This window comes from Hemitrygon akajei, chromosome 3 (genome assembly GCF_048418815.1).
Source record: "Hemitrygon akajei chromosome 3, sHemAka1.3, whole genome shotgun sequence".
In the NCBI taxonomy this organism is placed as follows: Eukaryota; Metazoa; Chordata; class Chondrichthyes; order Myliobatiformes; family Dasyatidae; genus Hemitrygon; species Hemitrygon akajei.
In genome coordinates this window covers 92,394,650-92,418,075 of record NC_133126.1, presented here as the reverse complement: position 1 = coordinate 92,418,075, position 23,426 = coordinate 92,394,650, and the positions used below count along the sequence as shown (strand labels likewise).

Here is a 23,426-nt window from a genome sequence, read left to right as displayed (position 1 = left end):
ATGGCAAGTGCAAAACTTCTTTAAATTCCACCCACAATAAAAATATACATAATGATTATATTTTCTGCCAAAAGAAGCTGTAAATGATTCTTCTTACAACCCAAGAGCAGTGAGATATTTTCACAGGACACATCGGCTTACATTTAAAATCATTGCAAAACTGGCATCACATCAAAGTTTGGATAGTAAGTGGTTACAATAACAGTACTATTAGAGATAATATTTTTCAATTGTTTTTTAAAAGGTTAATCATTTATGATTTATAAAATGTTTCATTTATTTCAATCTCTTATTTTTTGTCAGTAGTAGAACACGACTTATACTTCTGAAAATCCATAATTATTACTAATTCATCAGTGATAATTTCTGCTCAAAATTACTATGGCATGTAAAATTTTTTTAGAAGATAATCACCAATTTGTGCACACTCAAAAGGTTCACCCCCATGAACATCATGAATCATTGCAACATGAGCATAAATCTCTGCACTTGGACATTGAATTGCAAATAAAGCATTGTTCTTCACTGCCGTTTTCCTCAGGTTTATGGCCCTGAAAGTGGTTGAAGCAGAGTTAAGGGACCAAAATCAGCTATTAGAAGTTGCCCAGCAGCAATTAAAGCAGGAACTGAAGTTAGCTAAGGTAAGGTTTTCTGCCAGTTGACACATTTATTCCCACTTTAATCGTGAAGCACTTATAAGCAATTATTAATTTTCATTTAGTTATCAAATTTGTTGTTTTGATTTAATCACTTTTAGAAGCCATCAAAGTACTGAGACAACAATATCAAAGACTATTGTACAAAACAAATCCTCAAAATAATAGATTGCTTTCAATGGGATGGATATGAGGAAACCTTTGTCTACCTACATGATATTTGCACATTCAAGTGCCATAAAATCAGGTTAATAGGTCACTGTTTCCCACCTGAGGACAACAATTTTGAGACATTTCTTAAAATCCCAAATTTTTCCCAGAACCGAGCATTTACCAATAACATTCTATAAGGAACAAATTATGTCAGATTGTAAAGTAAACCTGAAACTTGCACCCTTACCTGCAGATTGTAGGTAGTGGGAAGATGAATCGGTACCCTCCATCTCACAGCCTCCTCCAATTCTCATCTCATTCTCCCACATATTCCTCGCCCTTGACTTTGCATTCTGTCAATCTGCTCTGCCAGTTTGTCTCTCTACAGCCCTGCCACTCCTTTGTCTCTGTCTTCTTCACTGGCCATTCTGGCATAAGAAAAGCCCAGTCAGAAAGTAAAAATAGCATGATGACGTTTTAGCAGATGGTGAAAATAAGCAGGCATATTATTACAAGGTTCTTAAGTGAGTTGGAAGAATGAGCTGGATTGAAATTGAAGGTGAACTGGAACCTAAAGGAGGAGGAATAGGGGCCTGTGAAGAGAGTGATGCAGTATACAAACTGAAATTCTTGCTCTTCACAGACATCCACAAAATGGGGGGGGGGGGAAACCAAAAAATGAATGACACAAAAATGTAAAAACCCCAGAGCCCTGTCACCCCACCCACCCATCTTGCTCCAGCAAAAGCGACACCTCCCTCCCACCCACCATGGAAGCAACCCCAAAGAGGCCATGATCTAGAGTCTATCAAAAACTACTGTCCATCCCAACACTGGCATCTCAAACAGGCTCTCTTTCTCTCTTATTAGCGGGTGGGGGGGGGGAGGTAAGAGAACTGTCGCTCCTGCAACAACAAAGGGAGACCAATGTTACAATCTGCCACATCGGTTGTCCAAGTTCCCCAACTCGAAGACCAACAGACACTCACCATCGAGAGAGAGTGATTGCTCGAGTGCAGGGGCCGTCCTTTGACAGCTGTATAAAGCACTCACTGTCCCAATAGTTCAGTCTTCAGTCGGTGACATCAGCAAGAGATCGGGTCATCCATGGGGCTGCATTCAAAGGGTGCACGTCTTTCAGGCCACACCTGGAGATACCAAAATTCCAGGCCACATGGCGAATCCAAGGGCGAGAGCCCACCACCCGTGGAAAACCGCAGTTTGAGCAGTAGCTGTGGATCATGGATGCCAGCAGGCCACCTTGAAAAGGAAAAAGAGCCATGAGAAGAGAAGAATAAGCTGTTTTGCAGACTACCTGGAAGAAGTCGCCTGGGTCTGCATAAAACATCTGGTGCCATCTTTAGCTATTCCCACTCCAGTCAATGGAGTGTTAAAGTTAGTGTGGGTTAAGATGAGGATGAGGAAGGAAAATACATTTTTATTGAATTGTAATATTGTGATTGATTAGAGTGGCAAGAACAAAAACTTTGGCTTCAAAAAGGAGTAGATTAGGAAAGTGTCATCCATGTGCAAGAACACAATAAAAGTTGCTTGTGAACATCCTTTGTTAAGATACTATAGTAATAGTTCCTTTACTAGGGCTTTTTATTTTTTTTATTTTTTTAAATTAGTTTTTCAAAACATTTTACAAAATTAAAAATCCCAATGAGGAGCATTAATACAGTGCAAGATTAAGCATACAATAACAATATGCTACAAAGGAAGAGAATTTAACAAAAAAGCACCTAAATTAAAGACAAGTGAGTTTAGTGTCCTCCCCAAGCCCCACAACACAAAAAAAAACAACTCCAGACCACCACCACACAGTATAAAGAGTATAAGTCCGGACAGTCAAACTCCCAGACTGTGAATACACTTAGTAACAGAGGATAATAATGCCTACTACCAGAAAAAAAAGGGAGCTGAAAGCAAGGGACCGAAAAGAAGAAAAAAAAAGAAAAAAAAAAACCCTAGTCAAGAGGAAGGTTATGAAAGTACTCGATAAAAGGTCCCCAGACCTTATGGAACTTTAGATCCGAATTAAAAACTGAATAATGAATTTTTTCGAGGTCCAAGCAGGCCATAATGTCGTTAAGCCATTGCGCATGAGTGGGCGGGGCAACATCTCTCCATCTAAGGAGGATCAAGCGTCTCACCAGGAGAGAGGCAAAGGATAGTATTCGGCATTTGGTCGGACCCAGACGTAAATCTGTCTCGCCCCAAAAACCGAACAGAGCAATTAAGGGGTTAGGTTCTAGGTGCTGATTCAGAATACCCGATAATGTAGTGAAGACATCTTTCCAGAATTTCTCCAAGCTAGGACAGAACCAGTACATATGGATGAGAGAGGCCACGCCCCTCTTGCATTTATCACAGAGCAGACTAATGCCAGGGTAGAATCGAGATAGTTTAGATTTAGACATATGGGCTCTATGAACAATCTTAAACTGTAAGAGGCAATGGCGAGCACAAAGGGAGGTTGAGTTAACCGATTTGAGAACTGAGTCCCAGCTCTCCTCGGATAAGGAGATATTTAAATCCTGCTCCCAGGCCATTTTAATTTTATCCACAGGGGCCCGTCGTAAGGCTGCTAGTTTATCTCGGATAATTGAAATTAAACCTTTACCTAGTGGATTAATGGAAAGAAATAGGTCCATAGCATTTTTCACAGGCAATTCAGGAAAGTTAGGAATTAAAGGAGCAGTAAAGTGTCGGATTTGGAGATATTTGAAAAAGTGAGCGTTAGGCAGGTTGAACTTAATGGAGAGCTGCTGAAAAGAAGCGAAGCGATTATCAATGAAGAGATCTTCAAAATGACTAATGTCCTTCCTGTACCAAACATGGAATGCTGAATCGTACATAGTCGGTAAAAAAAAAGGTGATTATGTGCGACAGGGCTAGAAACGGAAAACCCCTGGAAACCATAGCATTTCCTGAACTGAGCCCATATACGCAAAGTGTGTCTAACCAGAGGATTAGCTATTGATCTGGGCAGACTGCTAGGGAGTGCAGAGCCAAGAAGTGCAGATATAGATAATTCTTTAGTGGAGCTCAACTCCATTGCCACCCAGTTAGGGCACTCGGGTTGACCGTGGAAGAAAGGCCAGAAGGCAGCACAACGTATATTAGCTGCCCAGTAATATAAGCGAAAGTTAGGTAAAGCCATGCCACCCTCTTTTTTAGATTTTTGGAGGTGGATTTTATTAATTCTAGGCGCTTATTCTGCCACAGATATGACAAAAAGAGTCTAAGGAATCAAAAAAAGATTTAGGAATAAAAATTGGGATAGATTGAAATAAGTATAAAAATTTGGGGAGAACATACATTTTAACAACATTAATACGCCCTACCAAGGACATAGATAGAGGTGACCATTGTACCAGACTCTGTTTTATAGCATATGAAAGATTGACAACGTTTTCACGAAAGAGATCTTTAAACTTCCTTGTGACTGTAATTCCAAGATAAGTAAATTGATTATGGACTACTTTAAAAGGGAGATCACGAAATATTAGTTCTTGTGCTTCTTTATTAATTGGGAAAAGTTCACTCTTATGTAAGTTGAGTTTATAGCCAGAGATCTGGCTAAACTGGTCAAGAAGTGAAAACATTAGAGGTAAGGATGTAGACGGATTTGAGAGAAAGAGTAATAAGTCATCAGCATAGAGAGAAACTTTATGCTCAACACCCCCTCTCCAAATCCCGGTCAATTCAGGACAATTTCGAAATGCTATCGCCAGAGGTTCTATAGCCAAATCAAAGAGAAAGGGACTTAAGGGGCATCCTTGACGGGTGCCACGTTTGAGATTAAATACTTGGGATTTCTGAAAATTAGTTAGAACAGAAGCAGTAGGACACAGGTACAACAATTGGATCCAAGAGATGAAACTTTGGCCGAGGTCAAATTTTTCTAAGACTGGAAAAAGGTAGTTCCAGTCTATACGGTCAAATGCTTTCTCCGCATCAAGGGAGATAACACATTCAGGAGTCCCAGTTGGAACTGAGTATAAAATATTAAATAGACACTGAATGTTAAAAACAGGGAGATGGTTTTTAATAAAGCCTGTTTGGTCATCAGAGATAATGGAGGGAATAATGGTTTCTAATCTATGAGCCAACACTTTAGCTAAGATCTTTACATCAACATTGAGCAGAGAGATCGGCCTGTACGAGGAACACTCTGTTGGGTCTTTGCCCTTTTTTAAAAGAAGAATAATAGATGCCTCATTGAAAGAGGGTGGCAATTTGCCGTAATTAAACGAGTCAGATAATACTGAAAGTAACTGAGGAGAAAGAAGTGAGGAGAATGATTTATAAAATTCCACAGGGAACCCATCAGGTCCAGGAGATTTCCCTGAGGACAGTGCAGAAATTGCAAAAGATATTTCTTCTGGTGATATAGGTGCATTGAGTTTGGCTTTGAAATCAGATGAAAGTGAGGGGATATTCAGATTCTGTAAAAATTGATCCACAGAGATATTGTCATTCAGGGATTCAGAGGAATAAAGCCGAGAATAAAAATTTTTAAATGCGTCATTAATTTCTAAATGATCCGATGTAAAGTCTCCGTTCTCCTTCCGGATCTTTGTAATATGTTGTTTGGCTTTGGAACGCCTCAGCTGATTGGCTAGGAATTTACCAGACTTATCCCCATGAATGTAAAAGCGGCTCTTGCTTTCGAGAAGTTGGCGTTCGACAGGTTGAGTGGACAGAAGGTTAAATTTAGTTTGGAGTTCAATGCGCTTCTTGTATAATTCAGGGTTCTTAGTTTGGGCATATATTTGATCCAAATCTTTAATCTGGTTAATGAGGTCTGCTCGATCTGCACGGGATCTTCTATTGAGATTTGCTGTGTAAGAGATTATTTGACCCCTCAGATATGCTTTCATGGCATCCCAGACAATCTGGGATGGCACTTCAGGTGATGTATTAGTGTTAAAATAAAAGGTTATCTGGTCCTTAATAAATTTTACGAAATCATCATCTGATAGTAAAGATGATGTTTGTTCCTCTGAGGGAGACCAGGAAAGTTTAGAGAGAGGGTAATTGGGGCATGGTCAGAGATTAGTATACTCTGATAGTCACAAGAGTGGGCAAATGGGATAAGTTGGTTATCGAGTAAGAAATAGTCAATTCTAGTGAAGGTATGGTGAACATGTGAGAAAAAAGAATAATCTCTCTCCATAGGATGGAGCAAACGCCATATATCAGAGATACCAAAGTTAGAGAGAAACGATTTAGTAGGTGATCTGGTAACAGAGGACGATCGGTCCAGTTTAGGATCCAACCAACAGTTGAAGTCACCACCCAATATAAGAGAGTATGAGTTTAAGTCTGGTAGTGAGGAAAAAAACCGTTCAATAAGTTAACATCATCAAAGTTGGGGGCATACAGGTTTGCTAGTGCAACTTTAGTGTTATATAGTTTACCAGAAACAATAATAAAACGGCCATTTGTATCAGATATTTTATTATGGAGTTCAAAAGGAATATTTGAGTTAATAAGAATGGAAACTCCCCTAGCTTTAGCAGCAAAGGATGAATGAAAATGCTGACCCACCCACTTTGACAGAAGCCGGGATTTATCAAAACAACAAATATGAGTTTCTTGGAGGAAAGCAATGTCAGCTTTGAGTTGTTTAATATGTGAGAATACCTTCCTTCTTTTAACAGGGTGGTTCAGTCCCTTTACATTCCAGCTCACAAATTTAAGTGCACTAGCCATTATCAATTACTAATGCATAAAAGGCAGCAGGCATATAAAAAGTCAAGCAGTACAATAGCAGTCTGGAAGCAGAGATGTAAACATAGATTCGTAAGGTCAAAATATAAACATGTCCTAAGCAATAAAGAGATGTTGGAACTGGAAAACCCACCCCATCCGCACAACCTAAAACTAGACGGCTACCAAAACAAGTAGCTAGCTCTACCAAAAAAATTAACCCAAATACAACTTCCAGATCTGTGTCATTAACAACAGTTCCATATAAATACTATAGCAAATAATAACTAGTTTATGCACTAGAAAACATAACTACAGATTAGAACACCTTCTGCAGAAATATACAACTTAATACAGAGAAAATCGGAAGAAAACCAAAACTAACCTACCCGCGAAAAATTATAGAAAACTAAAGTAAGAGAAAGGGGAAAAAAAGGTAAGGAAAAAGAAAAAAGAAGAGGAAGGGGAAAATTATAAATTCAAGACGAGTATTTATCAACCATTTACAGAGAAGGGAGAAAAAAATTCAGAGATTAGAAAAAAGGGGTGAAGAAAAGAAAAAGATAAAATAAATAAATATTTAAAACAAAGGAAAAATAAATCAGCAGTTGAACTGTGAACCGACAAACAGGGAGGCCTTCACTAAAGACTTCGAACCTCCAAAACAAGTTAGAATTAGTTGTAGAACTCTGTAGGTAAAGTTATACAAGAATAAAAATAGATTACACACACACCAAATCCCGGGAGAGATTGTCAACAGCCCTTAAAGTTTCAATGAATAATGTCTGAGTGATTCAAGTGAATTCCGAGTCCAGAGAAAGTAATTTTACTACGAGGAGTACTTATCCACCATTTTAGGAGGTCGGATCAGATTCCGAAGATGACTGGATAGCCGGAAGACTTGCCACAAACGCTTCAGCTTCCTTTGCTGATTTGAACCACTTGAATTTCCCAGTATTAAGCTTGATTCGTAGATCAGCAGGGTTACGAAGGGAAGGTTTGAAACCACGATCAAAAAGCACTTTCATTCCGCCTTTAAACTCGGCGCGCATCTTTAAGGTCTGGGGTGCAAAATCTTCCACAAAGCGAATGGTTGTATCCTGGAAAGAAAAAGAACCTCTGCGACGTGCCTCCACAATCAGACTGTGTTTTACCTGGTATTGATGGAAACAGAAGATTACTGGTCGCGGGCGGGAGCCCAGAATTCCGGGGGGAACGTAAACTCTGTGTGCCCGTTCGAGCTCGGGCGGCTTCGGAAGCAAATCTTTCCCAAATAATTCACAGAGAAACTCGGCGAAAAACTTCACGGTTGATCCCTTTTCAGTCGCCTCTGGTAATCCCAGAATTCTGATGTTACAGCGTCTGCTACGATTTTCGAGATCCATCATTTTGGAAAGAAGTTTGTTAGATTTTTCCTCTAAGCTGGAACAGAGAGTCTCCAAGTATCGAACACGACTTTCTAAATCTTCAGAAGTCGAATCGATGCGAGATAAGTGTTCAGCATGTTTGTCCACTTTATCGTTGATCCGATCCAGTTTGTCTTCTAACTGTTTGAAAGCGGTTTTAAATTCTTTTAAGATTTCGTCTCGGAGCTTTCCAAGCGCAACCAGAGTCTCGTCCGACGGGGTCATAGCTTCTTTTCTCCTGGATTTAGAACTCTTGCTAGACATTGTAAGTTAGATATATTCACAGGCAAGTAAGAGATACCGAAATAATTCCTAACTAAGGTTTAAAAAATGGAGACATTTAGTGCAAAGGTAGTGACAGTAACGGAACAAAAGTTCGGAGCAGCTAAACAATCGCCATCTTACCGGAAGTCCCACTGTGATCTTCTGGTACTACTAGGGCTTTTGATTTTGAAAAACTTAATTGACCAGATTATTAACTCTCCTCATAGCCATCTTCTATTTCTGACTCTAATATTTTGATTCAGTTCTCCACTTCTTATTAACAGGATCAGGTACATGATTATATGATTAAAAATGGAAATTTGCAATCTGAAAATGAAGCATTGAGCAACAGGGTACAGAATTGTGTGGTCATACTGGAGAACAACCTGATTGATCCTGGTAGGAATCAGATTTTCAATTGCCTATATAAGTGTATTCTTGGTTTATTTACTTTTAATATAGCAATCAGTCTTATTTCCCTTCTATGTTTCTGTAGTCCTGCAACTTATTCTCTCTTATCCACATCAGCTCTCGGTATTTTAGTCTGAATCGTTTACTACTTGCCTAAATTGAGGAGTAGCTTGCATCACCATTTAACCTTTAGCACATCTTCAGGAGTGGGAGAAAAATAAAACACTTAGTGGAAACCCATGTGCTCCAGGAAAGATTTACAAATTTCACGTAAACAATACCTGAGGCTGGGATCAAACCTGAATCCCTGGAGCAGTGAGAATACAGTGCTAAAACAGCAATGCTATTCATAAAGAAATAATTCACTTGGAAATGAGTGCATGAAAAAACTGATTACTGCTTCAAAGTACAAGTACTGGGAAAAGGAATGTTCACATTGTAAAGCATTATCAGTTCAAACAGAATTAAGCTAGTGTTCAAAATCATTTTTTATAGAATTTCTGTTTTGCCAGCATTTCTTTTACTGTACTTTCTCTTCAATTACCTGGTCCTGGACCAGTTAAGACCGTGTTACCAGTTCAAATCCACTTGCCTCATCCTGTATAAAATGTTCTTCAGAGTCAGGTTGGAAAGCTTTGATAGGTGCCTTTGAATTAAATATCAGGTTTTCCCTCCTTTTTCTAAAAGCAATAATAGTGGATGCATGTAGCACTGTGCTAGCTACTCCGCTGGAGCGCTCTTACATTCTCTGCTGGGGCGTTTAAACAAAAAACTGAATGGAAGTCATTTTAACTACATTTGACTGATTTGTCTCATTTCTCTCAAGGACAAGATGTGTTTTTTTTTCCCCTGTATTGTCCTGAGTGAGAGTGTGTACATAAACCAACTTAATGCATGCCAACTTTCCAGAGTTTATTTCAGTAATTCAACTGCATTTAACTTGTGCACTCTCTCAGTTTCAGCAAATAAAATAATTGAAGACAATGAACAAACAAGTGCATGTCGAAGGGACACAATGGTAAGAGATATTTTGCATTTAAATTTAGTTGGTGTGCGATGAAATAAAAAAACTGCAATCATTAACAGATTAGGAGAATGTTTTGATTAGTCTACAGTGTGGATTTTGCTTTCAGGGGTCAGAATTTATTGGTCAACCCTCATTGCCTTCAAAGGGTAAGCCATCAATTTTAGCCAGTGCAGGTACTGTCTTGGTACCATTGGATAGGGTGTTCAGGATTGGGACTTAACGTCAGTGAAGTAACAACAATTATAATTCCAAGTCAAGATAGTGAGTAATTAGAAGGCTATCTCGTGGCAAGATGTTCCCATCTGGGCAAAAGTGTTTGTAATGCTCTTGAGAAAGCCTGGATCACATGCTTCATTTTAAATTGCGACCATTGTATGTCATAGACGAACAGGGAGGGGGTGTATAGTTTGCCATGTGCACTGCTTTGCATACATTTGAGACACCACTGCGTTTAAGATTTGTGGATGTTATATTTCAGATTATTGTCAAAACAAATGCAATTTTTAGACAGTTGTTCATATGCAAATATTGCAGAAAGCTCTGGTTCATGGTTTAATCCTGCTTGTCAGCTGTCCCATGGTTCTCACTCAAGAGATGTGCTCCAAATTGGGACTAAATTAGTACAGGGATTGGACTGCATTAATATACTTGTCAGCCAGAGAAGTTAGTTTCCATAAGACGAGAGGATTAGAGCATTCAGCGTATTGAGTCTGTTCTGCCATTTGATCCTGGCTGATTTGTTGCCTCACAACACCATTCTTGTTTTCATTTTTTCATTTTCATTTTTAAAATCTTTTTATTGGTACATAACCATCACTAGCTATAAAATGATACAAAATTTTAACAGATTAATATATATGCAATTAATAAAGCTGAAGAGAAGGAAAAACTGATCTTGAAATATAAAAATGGAAAAAAATTTATATATAGAAAAAAAGGACCCCATCTAACTGAGAAAAGAAAAACCCACTATGAAAAAAACCATTGGGAATAACCCCCCCCCGGAGCAATACGTTTGACCATCATCTAAATATTTTTTTAAAAAGTCATCAACCGTCATTTCATATTTATATTAAAAAATTGGAAGGAAACCATATAACTTAATTCAAATTAAATGATAATATTTGGCAAAAGAACCCCATCTTCTCTCAAATCAAATCGAGGTTTCAAAAGTTCTATTTCTAATTTTTTCCAAACTAAGACACAACATCACTTGAGAAAACCATTCCATTAATGTCGGGGAAGAAATATCTTTCCATTTTAGTAAATTAGCTCTTCTTGCCAGTAGTGTAACAAATACAATTACATGTTGATCTGAAGATGAGATACCCTGAATATGATGCGGAACTATTCCAAATAGAACAGTCAATCTATTAGGTTGTAAATTAATTTTCAAAGCTTTGGAAATTGTAGAAAATAAAGATTTCCAAAACAATTTTAATGAAGAACATGACCAGAACATATGTGACAAAGTAGCTACTTCAGTTTTACATCTATCACAAGTTATCTATACTAGGAAATATTTTAGATAGTCTCTTCTTTGTTAAGTAATAATGGTGTACAATTTTAAATTGAATTAAACAATGGTTAGCACATACAGAAGAAGAATTTCCATTTCTCAAAACTCGAAGCCAATCTTCATTAACAAAGGTCATATTAAATTCTCTCCCAATCTTGTTTAATCTTTAGTGATAGGTTCTCTTTTTGTAACAAAAATAAATTATAAATTCTGCTAATGGAACCTTTCACTAAGGGATTCAATTTCAAAATGGTATCCAACAAATCAGATTCTTGTAAATATGGAAACAGGTAAATATTGTTGTAAAAGATGTCTAACCTGAAAATATTGCAAAAAATGTGCATGAGCAAGAAAAAATTTATTAATTAACTCCTCAAAAGTCATCAATCGACCATCACAAAATAAATCTGTAAAAGAATGAAATCCTTTATTTTTCCATAAAAGAAAACTGGGGTCAGTTGTTGAAGGTTTAAATAAAAAATTTCGATATTAAAAAAAAAACCTAGATAACTTAAATTGTTTAAGATTAAAAGAATTATGGAACTGAACCCAGATTATTAACCCAGGTTATTATTGTTTAATAACCAGATAGAGATTTAAATTTGGAATTTTAGAGAGCTGTAAAGGTAATGGAGCTCCTAAAATTGAAGTTAAATGAAATTGTTTAACAGCTTTTAATTCCAAATCAACCCATAATGGTTTTTGGCTCTTATCAAGCCAATATAACCAAAAACATAATTGTCTAATATTCACAGCCCAATAATAGTCTTAAATTAGGAAGTGCAAGTCCACCATCTTTTTTAAATTTTTGTAAATGATACTTATTAATTCTTGGTCTCTTATTGTTCCAAATAAAAGAAGAAATAAGAGTCAATTTGATCAAAAAAATTTTTAGTTAAAAAGATGGATATATTTTTGAAAATATATAAAAATCTAGGTAAAATCATCATTTTCACAGCATAAATACGACCTGTTAAAGAAAAATTAAGTGGATTCCATCTAGAAAATAATTGTTTCATGGAGTCCATTAAAGGAACGATATTCGCTTTATAGAGATCTTTATATTTTTTAGTAATTATAATACCTAAATATCTAAATGTATTAACAATTCTAAAAGGAATATCATTATATGTACTAACATGAACATTTAATGGAAACAATTCACTTTTATTCAAGTTAAGTTTATATCCTGAAAATTTACCAAAATCTTTAAGTGTTTCCAAAAGATCAGGAATTGATTCCTCAAGATTTGAAATAAAAACCAAAAGATCATCTGCATAAAGAGAAATCTTATGTATGGTTCCATTCATAGAGATACCATGAATATTTTTAGCTTCACGTAATATTATAGCTAAAGGCTTCAATACAAGATTAAATAATAAAGGACTTAATGGACATCCCTGTCTATTGCCATGAGAAAGTGAGAAAAAAGAAGACAGGCAGTTATTAGTAATGACCGTGGCAATAGGATTCTTATAAATCATTTGAATCCATCTATTGAAATTATTGCCAAAACCAAGTTGTTCTAATACTTTAATCAAATATGGCCACTCAACTCTACCAAATGTCTTTTCTGCATCAAGAGAGATAACACATTGAGGTTGTTTAGATAATAAAGAATATATAATATTCATCAATCTCCAAATGTTAGAGAAAGAAGAACGGCTTTTAATAAAGCCCATTTGATCCATAGAAATAATTTTAGTTAAAATATTTTCCAAGCGATTAGCCAATATTTTAGAGAGAATTTTTGCATCCACATTTAATAGTGAAATAGGTCTATATGATGAACATTCAACAGGATCTTTATCTTTTTTAAGAATTAGGGAAATAGATGCTTCATAAAAATAAGGTAAATTACCCTTGTCAAAGGATTCATGAAATATTTCCAAAAGATACAGAGAAAGTAATCTTTCAAATTTTTTGTAAAATCCCACTGAATAACCATCAAGTCCAGGAGCTTTACCTGATTGCATTGATAAAATAACTTTCTGAATTTCATGCTCGGTAATTGGAGCATCAAGCATTTTTTGATCTTCAAAAGAAATTTGTGGAAATTTAATCTTATGTAAAAAATAAATAAATAAAAATTTTAAAAAGCCTTTATTTTAGAGGAATCTGCAGGAAATTGAGATCTATAAAGATCAGTGTAAAAAAATCTTGAAAAATATTATTAATGTCCTCATGGTTACTTACTATATCTCCATTATTTTTAAGAATCTTTAAGATTTGTCTTTTAGCTCTAGCTGCTCTTAATTGAGAAGCTAAGAGCTTGTTATTTTTATCCCCAAAGATATAAAATTGACTTTTCAATTTAAGCAAATATCTTTCAATTGGGTGTTAGTAATAAATTATACTGTGATTGTAATTCTACTCTTAAATGAAACAGCATTTGGAGAGATTGCGTTAATGTTATATAATTAATTTGTTTAGAGATTTTATCTGATTCCATTCTTGTTTGTTTCTTCAGTTTAGCTATATACGAAATAATTTGACTGTGTAAATAAGCTTTTAATGTATCCCAAATTACTAACTTAGAGATGTTTCCTATATTATTAAAGAGAAAAAACTCTTATCTGAACTTCGATAAACTCAACAAATTCTGAACTTTGTAATAAATGTCCTGGAAAACGCCAAAATGGTCTGGTAGAAACAACATCTTTCAGTTCAAATATTAAGTTTAAAGGAGCATGATCAGAAATAGCGATCGCATCATTCTCACATTTCTGAACATTGAATAAAAGTTGAAGGTCAACTATAAAGTAAATTCTCAAATATTTATTATGAACATGTGAGGGGAAAAAAAGTATTCTCTATCACTAGGCTGCATATGCCTCCAGACCTCAATTAAACCGTAATCTATTAAAAGGGAATTAATAAGTGATGCAGAACGATTAGGGAGTTGATATTTGGATGATGACTTATCCATTAAAAGATTTAGACAAGTATTAAGATCACCACCCATTAATAACATATATTCATTTAAATCAGGTAATAACGCAAAAACTGTTTTAAAAAATGAGGGATCATCAACATTTGGTCCATAAATATTAAACAAACCATTTTTCTATTACAAATTGTTCCTTTTAACAATCAGAAATCTACCATTGATATCAGTTATAATATCCTCCTGGTTAAAAGGAATATTAGAATCAATAAAAATAGAAACATCTCTAGTTTTACTCTGGGAATTTGCGTGAAACTGAGGACCCTTCCAAAATTTAAAAAAAATCGATTTTTATCACATAACCTGATGTGCGTCTCTTGAGCAAAGATTATATCAGGCTGGAATCGGTTAATAACTTTAAATGTTTTCTTACGCTTAATAGGATGATTCCAACCGCGAACATTCCAATAGACGCATGTCAAGATAGAATAGTTGAAAATGGCGGAGATGAACAACAATAAAAATAATTGGCGTATGCTCTGGGATTCCATAATGGGGGGGAAAAAAATCCCACCCAAACTACAAAGCCCAGAAACAAGTCGATATCAATCGACACAACCCCCAAGAAAAGCATAGACGCGAATATAAATACAAACTCTGCCTTGTTTTCCATGTAAATAAAAATAGGAAGCATCAGGAACATCAACTGTGCAGGAAAGAGAATCATTTATTTTAAATTGACCTGCCTCTACATCTTTACCATATTGGTTTGATCACCGTTCGCCAATAGGACTTGTTTGATTTCTCTCATAAATCAATCCTTCTCAATGATTTGGAAGGAAGGATGTACATCTGAGCCGTTAGTCAGCTTGCATCTTCCTTAGGGCTGTTCAGAAATTGGACACATTTTTCAATGGTTATCCTTTAGGATTGAGAGTGACTTCCATCCTGCATCTGACATGACTGAGGATGGTGTGGGAACTTTGCCCATAGATGGAGTAGGATGTGCCTGAGGAGCAGGAGGATGGGTAATTGCTAAGATGATGCTGTCTTTCTGTCAGTGATGCAGGGTTCTTTGATCTTGGATGAACAGATTTGGTTCTTAATCCCATCCCAGATACTCCTCCACTTTGAGTGTTCATAGTGTCAATGTTGATCAACCTGATGTAATGAAACAAGTTCCACAGTTTATTCTTTTCTGCCTTTATTAGTAGCAAGCTACGAGAGAGAACATTCCATCTGCACTCACAGAGAGTCAGACACTTTAAGTCTTTCTAAGGACAGAGATACCGAGTTTTTTTTTATACCATCTTTGTCATGAATTCCATCAACGGTGATAGTCTGAGACAAAGGCCAATTAATCACCTAAAACAGAGGTAAACGTACTTGACAAAGAACACTTAATCACATCAGGCAGAGGTAATTAGAAAACAGAGTATAGATTGTTACATCCTGCAAGTGAGGCTACATCCACACTAGACCGGATAATTTTGATAAGGCCGGTTTCACGTAAAAACGACAGGCGTCCACACAATGCATTTTTTAAAATATCTCTATCCACATTGAAACTGAGATTTTGGCGTATCTCCTCCTACTGGGCATGTGCAGGTCACATCTACCAAAAACAAGCGACATGTTTGGTGTGGAATCTCGCCGTAAAAGTGCACGTTTGTGTAGTTACAGACTAGAAAAACTTAAAACGATGGACAGGTGTTGGCTCTTGCGCAGGAGAAACTAAAAGTAAAAAAAAACAAATACTGGAGCGTATGAAGGCAACCGACAGGGAGTTCACGGACAGATTGACCTGGCTGATGACGAACATTGAAAAACTGACTAACTGTGTTGCATTAATAAAGCACCTTGTTAAATGTATGAATGTTTTAATGTCTGCATCAGTGTTATCTTGTATTTCCATACAGTGTTACATTAGGCTGTTACACATCTATTGTCAGAGAAGAACTTGCATAAATAGGTAAACCACCTTCATACGAGCAAGGACAGAAAACAGGGCAAAGTGAGTATACTTATTTATTCAGTAAGTTATGGGTCAAAGTATTTGGTGAGTACATTTCTAACTCTTCTGGCTTCAGTCTCGTTGCTATCTGTTCTGAAATTGTTAGGTTGCGTTCAAGAAAACAAAGTGGTGTGCTGCTGTCTGACAGCACTTTCAGATTTCTCCGGTTACCCCATCCACACTGATCTGCTTGAGCAGTATTTTCAAAAATACCCACCCTGGAAAGCGTTTCTGAAAAGCTCCGGTTTTGGGGGACGAAAATGCCGTTTTAGTGTGGACAGAGGGTAAAAACGAAGAGAAAAAGCTTCAGTTACAGATTTATCTGGTGTAGTGTGGACGTAGCCTGAGACAAGGAGTCAGCAGGACAAATTGATCCTTTAACATCTCGATACAAAAGAACAGTCAGATCCATAGACATCCCAGCTACTCAAATAGAGCAGAACTTAATAACTTAGATAAGAGACTTCACCAAAATTAAGAAAGGAATGTAAAGAATGTCCTGCCTTATCTCTAACTTTTGTCAAAACCAAAAGGTGCGAAAAGTTAGGTCTTGTGGGTTTTGTAAAGCTACCTCCACACTAGACCAGATAAATCCGTAACCAAAGCTTTTTCTCTTCGTTTTGACCCTCTGTCCACACTAAAACGGCGTTTTCCTCCCCAGAAAATGGAGCTTTTCTAAAACGCTGTCCCGGGTGTGTAATTTTGAAAACACCGCTTGGGCAGATCAGTGTGGACGAGGTAACCAGAGAAATCTAAAAACACTGTCATGCCATGCCGGAACAGATGGTGATGGCAGCGTGTCATTTCATTGTTTTCTTGAACGCAGCCTAACAATTTCAGAACAGATGGCAACGAGACTGAAGCCAGAAGAGTTAGAAATGTACTCACCAAATACTTTGACCCATAACTTACTGAATAAATAAGTATACTCACTTTGTCCTGTTTTCTGTCCTTGCTCGTATGAAGGTGGTTTACCTATTTATGCGAGTACTTCTCTGACAATAGATATGTAACAGCCTAATGTAACATTGTATGGAAATCTCCCAGATGTAATAGTGGCCAGAGGACCTAGGGTAATGGAGGAACTGAAGGAAATTCACATTAGGCAGAAAATGGTGTTGGGTAGACTGATGGGACTGAGGGCTGATAAATCCCCAGGGCCTGTTGGTGTGCATCCCAGGGTACTTAAGGAGGAGGCTCTAGAAATCATGGATGCATTGGTAATCATTTTCCAATGTTCTATTGATTCAGGATCAGTTCCTGAGGATTGGAGGGTAGCTAATGTTATCCCACTTTTTAAGAAAGGAGGGAGAGAGAAAACACAGAATTATGGACCAGTTAGCCTGACATCAGTGGTGGGGAAGATGCTGGAGTCAATTATAAAAGATGAAACAGCGGCACGTTTGGATAGCAGTAATAGGATCGGTCCGAGTCAGCATGGATTTACGAAGAGGAAATCATGCTCGACTAATCTGGAATTTTTTGAGGATGTAACTATGAAAATGAACAAGGTAGAGCCAGTGGATGTAGTGTACCTGGACTTTCAGAAAACCTTTGATAAGGTCCCACATAGGAGATTAGTGGGCAAAATTAGAGCACATGGTATTGGGCAAACACGAGGAAATCTGCAGATGCTGGAAATTCAAACAACACACACAAAATGCTGGTGGAACACAGCAGGCCAGGCAGCATCTATAAGGAGAAGCACTGTCGACATTTCAGGCCAAGACCCTTCGTCAGAACTAACGAAGGGTCTTGGCCCGAAATGTCGACAGTGCTTCTCCTTATAGATGCTGCCTGGCCTGCTGTGTTCCACCAGCATTTTGTGACATGGTATTGGGGGTAGGGTACTGACATGGATAGAAAATTGGTTGGCAGACAGGAACCAAAGAGTAGGGATTAACAGGTCCTTTTCAGAATGGCAGGCAGTGACTAGCGGGGTACCGCAAGGCTCGGTGCTGGGACCGCAGCTATTTACAATATACATTAATGATTTAGATGAAGGGATTAAAAGTAACATTATCAAATTTGCAGATGACACAAAGCTGGGTGGCAGTGTGAAATATGAGGAGGATGTTAGGAGAATGCAGGGTGACTTGGACAGGTTGGATGAGTGGGCAGATGAGTTTAATGTGGATAAATGTGAGGTTAGCCACTTTGGTGGCAAGAGCGGGAAGGCAGATTACTATCTGAATGGTGTCAAGTTAGGAAAAGGGGAAGTACAATGAGATCTAGGTGTCCTTGTTCATCAGTCACTGAAAGTAAGCATGCAGGTACAGCAGGCAGTGAAGAAAGCTAATGGCATGTTGGCCTTCATAATAAGGGGAGTTGAGTATAGGAGCAAAGCGGTCCTTCTGCAGTTGTACAGGGCCCTGGTGAGACCACACCTGGAGTATTGTGTTCAGTTTTGGTCTCCAAATTTGAGGAAGGACATTCTTGCTATTGAGGGAGTGCAACGTAGGTTCACGAGGTTGATTCCCAGGATGGCGGGACTGTCATATGTTGAAAGATTGGACTGACTGGGCTTGTATACACTGGAATTTAGAAGGATGAGAGGGGATCTGACTGAAACATAAGATTATTAAGGGATTGGACACGCTAGAGGCAGGAAACATGTTCCCGATGTTGGGGGGAGTCCAGAACCAGAGGCCACAGTTTAAGAATAAGGGGTAGGCCATTTAGAACGGAGTTCAGGAAAACCTTTTTCACCCGGAGAGTTGTGGATCTATGGAATGCTCTGCCTCAGAAGGCAGTGAAGGCCAATTAGCTGGATGCTTTCAAGAAAGAGTTAGATAGAGCTCTTAAAGATAGTGGAGCCAAGGGATATGGGGAGAAGGCAGGAACGGGGTACTGATTGTGGATGATCAGCCATGATCCATTGAATGGTGGTGCTGGCTCGAAGGGCCAAATGGCCTACTCCTGCCTATTGTCTATTGAAATACAAGCTAACACTGATGCAGACACATTTTATACATTTAACAAGGTGCTTTATTAATGCAACAGAGTTAGTCAGTTTTTCAATGTTCGTTGTCAGCCGGGTCAATCTGTCCGTGAACTCCCTGTCAGTTGCCTCCGTACGCTGCAGTATTTGTTTTTTTTTTACTTTTAACTTCTCCTGCGCGAGAGCCAACAGCTGTCCATCGTTTTAAGTTTTTCCTAGTCTGTAACTACACAAACGCGCACTTTCACGGCGAGATTCCACACCAAACATGTCGTTTGTTTTTGGTTGATGTGTCCTGCGCATGCCCAGTAGGAGGAGATATGCCGAAATATCCATTTTAATGTGGACAGAAGTATTTTCAAAAATGCTTAGTGTGGACACCTATCGTTTTTACACGAAACCGGCGTTTTCAAAATTATACGGTCTAGTGTGGACGTAGCCTGTTTATAATCCTTATTTTCACTCAAAGAAGAGCTGCTCAAACACACTGCAGCCATTCTTAAACCCGAATACACAGTCAGTATTCAGCCTTAACCCATTATTTACAGGAATCTGAGAATCCCCCACTTCCCTTAACTTTATCAATGGGGATTGCCAAGAGTTTTTCTGAGGTTTTGAGTACATGAGCAATGCAAAAAAAAAAATTTTTTTTAATTCACAGGTCTCCTTAAGCTTGTTATGATCAAATTACAACTGAATAACTAAGGGTGAAATTTCCCCTAATCCTTTCTTTTAATTGTGATTTGTACTGATGGAATTTCAAACTCTGTATATGTTGCTTCAGGCACTTGTGGAGAATCTCCAGAGGGAATTAGAAAATTGGGGAAGGAACATAATGGAGAAGAGAGATGGGTTCCAGGTAAGCATTCATTTCTAGGTACCATGAGACTGTGTACTTCTCAAGTAAAATGTTATTTTGAATATTGCTTCACATACTGTAATGATGCTAAAAATATGGTGTATTTTACACTAAAGAAAATTCCAGAAACTTGAGCATTCAATCCAGGGTACCAGAGAATCTATACACACTAATCAGTTCTTTTGATGGTTTTAACAAACTTGCAAGATCCAATGATGTGTAGGCTGCAATACATTGTATAATACAATAAAACTGAAACTGCTATCCTGTTATTCAGAAGTCTTAATGGTTTGGCTTCTTGCTCCCTGGTACTACCCTTCAGCTCACTGGATTCTTACTATCCAGCTGAATTTCCACTTCACAAAGAACTGTTATTTTGATATCAGTGCAGTAACATTTGTGTCAGCAATGACAAAATTGAACTACCCTACTATCTTAAATAGCATCGAAAAGGACACATTTTTTGGTACAGTACAGAGCAGTGTTAAGTACTGGGATTAGGGCAAATGTGAAGATCACATATTGGGACTTTGAGATAGTCTGATTAATATCAGTCAGAGGTTCAGTTTATAATTATGGGCAAACAATTTCATTTCTGAGTTATCTTGAGTGGCCAATCACAATAATAACGTTACATCAGTGAGCTACACATACCTTGTTTCCTGTATTGGTGTTTGATTTGGATCCTACAATTGCACACAATTGACTTACAGTAGTTCCTTATTATGCAATAGTGGAAGAAAATAACAAAATGGACATGAATAATCATAATGTTATCCATCTGTGTTGTAAAGGATTTTGACAGTTTAGAGCATGGGACAGTGGAACACAGGAACAGACCCATTTGGTACAGGATATCTGGACAAATCATGATGCCAGTTTAAAATGCACACCATCCTGAACAAATTATAATTAGAATTTAAACGCAGAAAGATTTTCCAAGCATTTTCATCTAAGTTTTCACTCTGTGTACTTGTTTTTATCTTCCTAATGAAAGTTTGCATGTAATGCAGAAAATTCCTTTCTTGCTTTGTTTCTATTGGTGAAGACAAAGCTTTGGAAGGGGGAAAAATAGGTTTGAGAATTTCCACCTATCATATTTTTGGCCACTTTATTTACTACTGCTTGTCTGCCTCCTTGTACAAACCAAAATGTTCATTCTATGCAAGTAATTGCAGAGAATTCCAACTGAAAGACCCAATTTTTGATGTTGACATGTTGATGCTTACATGATAATCATAACAGGAAGCTGTCTCATCTAATGAGAATATTGTCAATCACTCTGGTACAGCTGAGAGTTCAAGTCTCCCTTTGCATCTGCTAGATTGAAAAAAAAAATCAAACTTAATTTTTTGTCCTGATTGGTGCTGACTTGGTTTTGAAATACATTCTGAATTCATAATGTTATTCATTGTTACTAGGAGATGAGGCTGAAGTTACAGAATGCCAAGGAAGAGAGTAATAAAATTGTAGAAGAAATGGACTTTTTCAAGCAAGAAATGGAGGAATGGCGACTCTGTTTAAGTCAAGCTAAACAGCATTTAGATCAGAGTGTTGAATGACCTGAACATCAACATTGCAATTTCTGCTTTTTGCTCTGAGTATGTTTTGGACCAAAGTGTTTTCTATTAAATCCAAATACACTTGAGTTTCTGTTATCTAATACAGTTTTCTATTAAACATTCTCTTATGGAAATAAAACATTGACATGCTTCTGATGCTTTTGGTTATTAATGAAGTTGCATATTATGGACTGCGTAGAGAAATTTGGGAGTTTTTGCATACACAAATAAGTATTGCCCTTATTTTTGCTTGACCTTGTTGATGAATCCCAAGCTCCAACTGGTCGCTGTTCAGGCTTTGAAAAATCGGCCTCCTGAACTTGGGTGGAGATACTATTGCTTTTTGCCTCCGATTGGCCACTGTTCAATCATATTATATTTCAAGAGTAAAACATTTTTAAGATTCACTAACATTTAAAGGTGTACAGTACATTAGTAACTAATTGCTATAAAACAAACAGCAATGTCTAAATCTGATCTGTCACTTCTTCCAGTCTGGTTTCAATAATGGCACATGCAGGATTGATTTCAGACTGCATGCGGATTTTATATTAAAAGTTTCCACTTGGAAGTCCGAGCAAAACGGGCAAGTTAAGGATGGTGATGAAATTTGGTAGCTTGGCTTGAGGCATTTGCTGTTGCAGTGCTCGCTGAGCTTGGCAATTAACTTGCAGGTGGTTTATCACCAGTCGAGGTGACATCCTCAGTGCGTAGTTGGTGTTTCTGGGAGTGCTCATGAGTCCAACAAACTAAGTGCACCAGTCATCCGGGTAGGGTTGTAGATTTTTTTTGTGGCTCTAGCTTTTTGATGAATTTGCAAACAAAATGCAACCAGAATGTACACAATTTCAATAGATTTTCAAAATCACCACAGTGTTTCAAAACAAAAATAGCTTTCATATTGTTTGTAGCTTACAACTGTATGTTGAATACATATGTTTCTCCCATGTATTGAGAAAGTAAGGAGGCATGGGATCCAAGGGGACATTGCTTTGTGGATCCAGAACTGGCTTGCCCACAGAAGGCAAATAGTGGTTGTAGACGGGTCATATTCTGCATGGAGGTCAGTGACCAGTGGTGTTCCTCAGGATCTGTTCTGGGACCCCTAATCTTTGTGATTTTTATAAATGACCTGGATGAGGAAGTGGAGGGATGGGTTAGTAAATTTGCTAATGACACAAAAGCTGGGGGTGTTGTGGATAGCGTGGAGGGCTGTCAGAGGTTAAAGCGGGACATTGATAGGATGCAAAACTGGGCTGAGAGGTGGCATATGGAGTTCAACCCAGATAAGTGTGAGGTGGTTCATTTTGGTAGGTTAAATATGATGGCAGAATATAGTATTAATGGTAAGACTCTTGGCAGTGTTGAGGATCAGAAGGATCTTGGGGTCCGAGTTCATAGAGCACTCAAAGCTGCTGTGCAGGTTGACTGGTTAAGAAGGCATATGGTGCATTGGCCTTCATCAATCATGGGATTGATTTTAAGAACCAAGAGGTAATGTTGCAGCTCTATAGGACCCTGGTCAGACCCCATTTGGAATACTGTGCTCCGTTCTGTTTGCCTCACTACAGGAAGGTAGTGGAAACGATAGAAAGGGTGATCTACAAGGATGTTGCCTGGATTGGGAAGCATGCCTTTATGAGAATAGGTTGAGTGAACTTGGCCTTTTCTCCTTGGAGTGACAGAGGATGAGAGGAGTCCTGATAGAAGTGTATAAGAAGATGAGAGGCATTGATCATGTGGACAGTCAGAGGCTTTGTCCCAGGGCTGAAATGGTTAGCATGAGAGGGCACAGTTTTAAGGTGCTTGGAAGTCGGTACAGAGGAGATGTCAGGGGTAAGTTTTTTTACTCAGAGTGTTGAGTGCATGGAATGGGCTGCAGGCGATGGTGGTGGAGGTGGATATGATAGGGTCTTTAAGGGACTTCTGGATTGGTACATGGAGCTTAGAGAAGTAGAGGGCTCTGGGTAACCCGTGGTAATTTCTAAGGTAAGGTCATATTCGGC

At 37.8% G+C, this 23,426-nt stretch overlaps 1 protein-coding gene across 1 annotated transcript in view; it reads left to right on the top strand.

Annotated features, from left to right (window-relative positions):
* knstrn (kinetochore localized astrin (SPAG5) binding protein) overlaps nucleotides 1–21,576 on the top strand; it is a 28,700-nt gene extending 7,124 nt beyond the window's left edge. The window contains exons 5-9 of the mRNA XM_073038074.1: nucleotides 542–641; nucleotides 8,485–8,599; nucleotides 9,568–9,629; nucleotides 19,784–19,858; nucleotides 21,280–21,576. Of these exons, the coding sequence (XP_072894175.1) occupies nucleotides 542–641; nucleotides 8,485–8,599; nucleotides 9,568–9,629; nucleotides 19,784–19,858; nucleotides 21,280–21,420 (493 nt within the window). The 3' untranslated portion in view covers nucleotides 21,421–21,576. The remainder of the gene's footprint in view (nucleotides 1–541; nucleotides 642–8,484; nucleotides 8,600–9,567; nucleotides 9,630–19,783; nucleotides 19,859–21,279) is intronic.
* The last annotated feature ends 1,850 nt before the right edge of the window (nucleotides 21,577–23,426 follow it).